A 7,367-nucleotide genomic window follows, 5' to 3' on the forward strand; every position below is an offset into this window, starting at 1 on the left:
CACGTCATAGACGTTTGGACACCACCTAAAGCTGTGTCTGAAAGCTGCAATCAGGCAACGCTGACATCGTAAATGACGTAGCAGCGCGCACTGATGACGTAGCGCAAGCCCTGTTTGCTTGAGCCAACTTGAGCGCCGAGCGCTGCGAAATCACCTGTGTGCCGGATGGATTTGGCATTTATCAGGAAATATTGATACTCTAGCAAAATCCAAACTTAGCAAAAAATGCGGCGAGCCCAAACGTCATCGCAAGGATATGCCAGTGAGTGCGCCTTACCTTTTAAACTCTGTGGTACTAAGTGTTTGTCAACGCTGGCGTGTCGATTGGAGCAGCTGTGTTTAGGATGTTGGTCAAACACGATCAAACTGAAGTTTCGCTACGTTGGCACGATCAGTTACGCGCTGGTATCACAGTGACGCGTGCTTTGGCAGTTCAGTGCTACGAGTGGTGAACTTATTGGGGATCAAGGCCAGGTCATACCGATTGAAAATCGACACTTCCTACTTACTTGCAAACCACAACTCAATGGAAACTTCGCTTCTGCAATGTGTAGTTTCAAGTGGACGGGTGCAGCGACAGCAGTTGAACTCAGTGACCACGCTGACAGCCGTTGTTGCTCTAGTGTAACTAAATAGAAAAAAGGAAAAGAAGTTTTATTTCCTCATTCAGTGGCGCTTGGAGGAAGACTAGTCGCCGGCGTTTCCTGCCTGTCACCTTACTCATGAGCATGCACGTGATATCATCCCGGGTGGAATTGTTCCTCGTCTGCAATTTCACGTAAATGACCTTTCAGATGGATCCAGTTACAGAGACACGGTGGAGGAGGACAATACTCAGCTGATTGACGGCCTGAAATCTAAGATCTCTGCTCTGAAGACGGTATACAACATTCTGTTATCTGATAATGTAGTACCTTGTTGAATTGTGCGACGGCACGACAGAAGTGACCTAATAAATACCAGTGGCTCAGTAACATGCAATGGAACTAAACAGTTTACGTCTGTGTTAACCAGCTTCCAATTCCTCTATGTCCATGCACCTCATTGTATGAAAGAAATGGAAAGTTCCCAGTGTCTAAAGTCGCTGACCTGTCAGCTGACTATTAAACGTAAGGATCGATGTGGTGCATTGCTAAAGTACGTCAGTTCCAGTTTTTAAGTTGCAGCGCATGTTTAAATACAAAGCAATATGTTACAGAACTGTGTGACGGTGAAGAAAAATGGGGGGAAATAAAAACGTGTTTTACCGTAAATGTTGCAAAGGCCTTCACAACAAAATTTTCGGAGAGACTGTTAGTATCACGTCTTGGTAATGTAATTCAACAGAATACCTGGCTGACCAGTTGTAAAACCAATCTAATATTTACTGGAACACACCAAGACCCTAATTATGCTTGATGGGATGTGATGTGAGCTTTTTGTTAAGTCTTCCTGTTACTAATGGCATTTTTTTTTCAGGAACAAACTAAGCATTGTTGCCGTTAATTGCGCTGCAGGTCATTCTGTGAAATGTTATGCCTGGCATAAATGATCAGATTCATTAGACAAACCAGCGGTAATGCAACACCAACTACAACGTTCACCATCCTATCACTGCCTCTTAAATCAGTGAAGCCTTTCGATTAGGCTGTGCACGTTAACTTATAGTGCTCAATATCTTTCTTAGTCTTTAACCTTGACTTGAGACACTAAATTTGATTGTCAGTGTTTTTTTCTTTACCTGTTATGCAACAGGTGTCAATAGACATTGGCCAGGAAGTCAAGTACCAAAACAAGATGCTAAATGAAATGGGCATGGACTTCGACGCTGGCGAGGGCATATTGAAATCGACGATGGGCCGACTCGTGAAGATGAGCCGGTCTGGCCACAACCGCTACATCTTTTACCTCATGATGTTCTCCCTGTTTGTGTTTCTTGTCATATACATGTTGATGAAGCTGGGCTAATAGATGTAAAAAAGTTGCTTTTTAAAAAAGAATGTTTTTTGTAAATAAATTGCTTTTGTACTCGCTTTCTTTGGTGTGGATGAAAAGCTGCCTCTGGATATTGACACCGCTATGTGTTGTGTGTATTTAAAGGCATACTAATGAGAAATGCGAGGTCAGTTTACACTGCTAAATTATTTTAGCGAAACTCTTTTATTCTCCGTACTTTTGTGGTTCGAGGCTCTTTACTGCAATACAAGATAACCGCCAAAGTACTCTTTTTAAATTTTGCTCCAGAACCTTTATGCCTGTACATCTGATTGATGTCACAGATTTCAAAGTACTTTCATGAATTTATATGGCTGTGGCAGAGTAAAAGTTCTTGAAACTTGGGTAAGTTTAGTCTTTGGCTTCTTGAGAATACAGTACAATGTAGTCCATCTTTACTGAGAAAGAAGTTAAGGGGCCCAAGCAGGGTGGAGGGGGGGAGTAGCTTCGGCCTTTACAATAAGTTCTTGAGTAACTAGGCGGGTGCCACTTACATCTTACAAAGAGCTAGATACAGGGATAAATTCTAAAACCTAGCGACCACATTGTAGCAGCGTGCACAACAGCATTGTGCTGTCTGATGTGAAACAAGCAGCAATCTCAACTATGTGTCGCAGGTGCTGTCACCGTTAGCTCAGCTTTGATAGGTTTTACTAAGATGTTACTCCACCTTCAAACAACGGTGGCCAGTACAGTCAAAGCTTGATCAAATAACTGACAGACACGAATGAACAAAGTAAATCTCAAATGGGTCTTCCTGATAGTACCAACATGTGATGGACATACACTTGTAACAAAGTACATAATAAAATACGAATATATTTTTGTGTGGGATGCAACTTTATTATAGCGGGGTGTAACTATTCGGCACATATATAAAGTTAACCCCACAAAGGCTTATTACCATTCCACAAGAAAAATTAAAAACTTCACCTTTACTTATGGTCATGGAGAGCACATTTGTACAAAAAGAAACTATATATATATATATATAATAATAATATTTGGGGTTTTACGTGCCAAAACCACTTTCTGATTATGAGACACGCTGTAGTGGAGGACTCCGGAAATTTTGACCACCTGGGGTTCTTTAACGTGCACCTAAATCTAAGCACACGGGTGTTTTCGCATTTCGCCCCCATCGAAATGCGGCCACCGTGGCCGGGATTCGATCCCGCGACCTCGTGTTCAGCAGCCCAACACCATAGCCACTGAGCAACCACGGCGGGTAAAGGCAACATACGAATCTTGTCGATGCAAGAATGGCTATGACAGGTGTATGCGCAGAGCTAAGACACACGTTTAGATACATTTAGGGATATGTATGTCTGGTGTCAGTGGCACATAACCATTCTGCAGGATTGGTCAGGAATCGGCACGAACCCTGTCGAACATTCCGAATGGCCAATTCAATGAAAAGCAAGAGCCCTAAATAATCAATCAATTACAATGTGCTCAATCATTAGGACGTCTGTGTGCTTCAGATACTTATGTTCAGATATTATGTGTCAAGATTTTGTCTAGGAGTTTACTTAACTTGTATTGCACAGAGCCGAGGTGCACAGTGACAATACCTTGCCGATATATATATATATATATATATATATAGTTTTTTTCATCCACTTTCATTTCCATTAATTTATTATTCCTTTAATTCAATTATTAAGTAAAGGTAAGTTCCTCCATGTTGTCCTTGGTGTCATTGTTTATTGGCTTCTTATGACATGATTAATACATATCAGGCCCCTTGAATAACCCCCTTTCTTCTTATATATATATATATATATATATATATATATATATATATATATATATATATATATATATATATATATAAAGGTAAACATTCGGCAGATATCTGCTTGGTAGGGGACAGCTGAATTAAAGAGCAAAGAAAACTCCAATCAAAATTTATTTTAAATTTGGAGTTTTCCTGTCTTTTAAAGAGAAAGATAAATTTTGCACAAATGATTAGTACAGTAATGAATAATAGTGAACTACCTACAACTGAAAACTTGATTCAGTGTATCAAAAAATTCTACTACAGTGGACCTCAGATAAGCAAAACCCTCTTCAATGGAAATGCCGGATAAACGGGATGAGGGTACCGACCTTGGTTGGCCACCGATAGGAAAAATGTTAACAAGCTTCATTTATACGGAACACTTCTTTTTCTAAACACTGGTTAAATGGAACTGGAATCGAAACTGCACCTACCTCACTGGTTGTCATATTTGATATGAAATAGCATTAGGTTGACAAGAACTTCAAGTGGTGATGCCAAATAGCCAAGAACATCAGCGGCTGTTCTGCATCATGATGGCGACAGTCAAAAACCGAGAGTACATGAACCTTGTGCAAAAGAAACTGCGCTACTCCAAGCAGAGTTCAATAATGTCTTTCTTTTTTAACCACAGTGAGATTAAGAACACTTGATGCTTGTGAAATAAAACCATTTTTTGATATTGTTGCGTCCTTGACACAAACGAGACTTCTGATAAAACAAAACTGTATTTCCTGTCATTTTGAGTTCCATTTAAGTGGAGTCTGCCGTAGTGGCTTTGTGTTAACTTTGCCCCACTTACATCAGAGTCTGGAGGCAGCAAATAGAGCATCTATAGCGGCTCCACAGCCACCGTAGTCCTCCATAAAGAAAGCAACAAAATCCCAATAAAGAAAGGCGTCAGGCAGGGAGATACGATCTCTCCAATGCTATTCACAGCGTGTTTACAGGAGGTATTCAGAGACCTGGATTGGGAAGAATTGGGGATAAATGTTAATGGAGAATACCTTAGTAACTTGCGATTCGCTGATGATATTGCTTTGCTTAGTAACTCAGGGGACCAATTGCAATGCATGCTCACTGACCTGAAGAGGCAAAGCATAAGAGTGGGTCTAAAAATTAACCTGCAGAAAACTAAAGTAATGTTTAACAGTCTCGGAAGAGAACAGAAATTTACAATAGGTAGCGAGGCACTGGAAGTGGTAAGGGAATACATCTACTTAGGGCAGGTAGTGACGGCGGATCCAGATCACGAGACGGAAATAATCAGAAGAATAAGAATGGGCTCGGGTGCGTTTGGCAGGCATTCTCAGATCATGAACAGCAGGTTGCCATTATCCCTCAAGAGAAAAGTGTATAACAGCTGTGTATTACCAGTACTCACCTACGGGGCAGAAACCTGGAGGCTTACGAAAAGGGTTCTACTTAAATTGAGGACGACGCAACGAGCTATTGAAAGAAGAATGATGGGTGTAACGTTAAGGGATAAGAAACGAGCAGATTGGGTGAGGGAACAAACGCGAGTTAATGATATCTTAGTTGAAATCAAGAAAAAGAAATGGGCATGGGCAGGACACGTAATGAGGAGGGAAGATAACCGATGGTCATTAAGAGTTACGGAATGGATTCCAAGGGAAGGGAAGCGTAGCAGAGGGCGGCAGAGAGTTAGGTGGGCGGATGAGATTAAGAAGTTTGCAGGGAGAACATGGCTACTATTAGTACATGACCAGGGTAGTTGGAGAAGTATGGGAGAGGCCTTTGCCCTGCAGTGGCGTAACCAGGCTGATGATGATGATGATGATAAAATAGAGCATATCAAGAATGATAGGTTGGGCTGTGTAGGCTTAGGAGTAAGAAATAGTCTGGCAGGTCATGTAATGTTTAGAGCAGATAACTGGCAGCCTACAAGGGTAATTGAACAGGTGACATGGGAATGGGGAAAAAGAAAGACTGCAGACGAATACCGCAGATAATTGAGTGGCGTGATAAAATTGGGAAACTTGCAGGCACTCAACGGAGTCATCAAGTCCAAGACGTCTGTAAACTGGATATCGCTCGGAGAGACCTTCATCCTGCACTGAAAAATAAATTAGGATGATAATTATGAAGAAGACAAGACACATTTGTTGGGAAAAAGAAAATATCAGTGTTTTTTTTTTTTACTGCTGCAAAAAATTACATCAGCGTTTCACGACCTGCGCACGCACAAAGTGCACAAGCTGCCTCCCGACGACGATGAGTGTACACTTAACGAATGCACAAAACAAGTGGTTTCGTTTTCATTTGGTGGGAGAGAGAAAACCTCCTGCTAAGTAAGCCATCAAACACACAGAACAACATTCTTAAAACTTAACGCTGCCTTACAATGCTTCGGAAAGCGTATCTGCTTTTGTCTAGTACGAATGGACATTTGTTGGCGGCTAGTAACACACACACTCACAGTGATGACATGGAACAACTTGGTGAAACAGGAACAAAGATGGCTTGTACATTGTGTATTGCTGATATGTGGGGCTCCTTCATGTTGCAAGGGCAAATTTTGTGCAGTAGTGCTTCTGAATCAAACGGAGCTCTTATGAGCGAGCTTCTTGTTGCCAACTCTTATTTTGCAACTCGAGTATGTGTGACACGCAGAAATCCTCGTCAGGCAGCTGCTGAACCAATTTGAATGAAATTTGTTGAATTTTAAAGGAAAAGTTCTGCTTTAGTGACTGTTTGAGGAAGACATTTAATTTAGGTCTTCAAATTTTTAATGCAAATTACCAAAAGTCGGTAAATAAGTTTAGCCACTAATTCCGCACAAAGAGCAGATATCACAATGCCATAAACTGTACCTCTTACAGTTTCTGAAGCACTACTTTTTTACTCAGGTGAAATCCTCGCATCGTTTATGCAGGTTTATCGAAATTTCTGCAGTACACGAATTGTACGGATGTTTCCAAGAAATTTATAATACAATTGGTGTCCATTAATTCGACCCTGACGGGAACGCCAAAATGGACCGAATTATCTGGTAGGTTGAGTGAAACAAGTTAAATAAAAATGGAAATACTTAAACACACTACAATTAATTATTTGCAGTATTTGCCCAATTCTAACATCAATTCTAACATGCCCCCAAAACAAACGTGTGCCAGCTTTCTACGTGTACAAAGTAGAAAAGTAACGTACAGATAATATTACACCTCCGAAAACAAAGCAGAAATATAACCTGCACTCGATTGTCTAGCAAGACAAATCAGCAAGGGTCTAAATGTCTTGCACAGTGGCGGCCGAATTTCTAAAGCCAGCTTCACCGCAGTACAGCTGTATTATGCCAAAAGCATGCAATCGCCATGTAGGCGGTTTCGGCCTACCGTATTAGCGGGAGAGGTGGGGGGGTCACGCCTTAGAATTTGGTAAATACCGTCATCAGACATTGTGAGGTACCATTATTGCTTGAAAATCGCCCTAGGGCAGGCCAAAAATTGGCTTTACCGACATGAGATTTGACGTAAACACATTCACTGTCACTTAAGCTCTCCCGAGACATACGCTGCAAGCAATGGGATCGCTATTAGGGTCGCCGTAAGGGGCAGGTTCATGCATGCTGCTGGCTCAAGTTTGGATT

At 41.3% G+C, this 7,367-nt stretch overlaps 1 protein-coding gene across 1 annotated transcript; it reads left to right on the forward strand.

Moving 5' to 3' along the window:
* The first annotated feature begins 86 nt into the window (after window positions 1–86).
* On the forward strand, window positions 87–2,015 carry LOC142560152 (BET1 homolog). Its single transcript, XM_075672019.1, has 3 exons — window positions 87–262; window positions 795–880; window positions 1,735–2,015. The coding sequence occupies exons 1-3, from the start codon at window positions 226–228 to the stop codon at window positions 1,945–1,947; spliced, it is 336 nt and encodes a 111-aa protein (XP_075528134.1). The 5' UTR covers window positions 87–225; the 3' UTR covers window positions 1,948–2,015.
* Window positions 2,016–7,367: the final 5,352 nt, after the last annotated feature.

Source organism: Dermacentor variabilis, chromosome 10, assembly GCF_050947875.1.
Source record: "Dermacentor variabilis isolate Ectoservices chromosome 10, ASM5094787v1, whole genome shotgun sequence".
In the NCBI taxonomy this organism is placed as follows: Eukaryota; Metazoa; Arthropoda; class Arachnida; order Ixodida; family Ixodidae; genus Dermacentor; species Dermacentor variabilis.

What these genes read in the sequence shown, in the direction of transcription:
- LOC142560152 (XM_075672019.1), top strand. Translation starts at nt 226, where the DNA reads ATGCGGCGAGCCCAAACGTCATCGCAAGGATATGCCA. An exon ending in GTCATCGCAAGGATATGCCA is followed by an intron (nt 263 to 794) that starts GTGAGTGCGCCT and finishes ATGACCTTTCAG; the next exon opens with ATGGATCCAGTTACAGAGAC. An exon ending in AGATCTCTGCTCTGAAGACG is followed by an intron (nt 881 to 1,734) that starts GTATACAACATT and finishes GTTATGCAACAG; the next exon opens with GTGTCAATAGACATTGGCCA.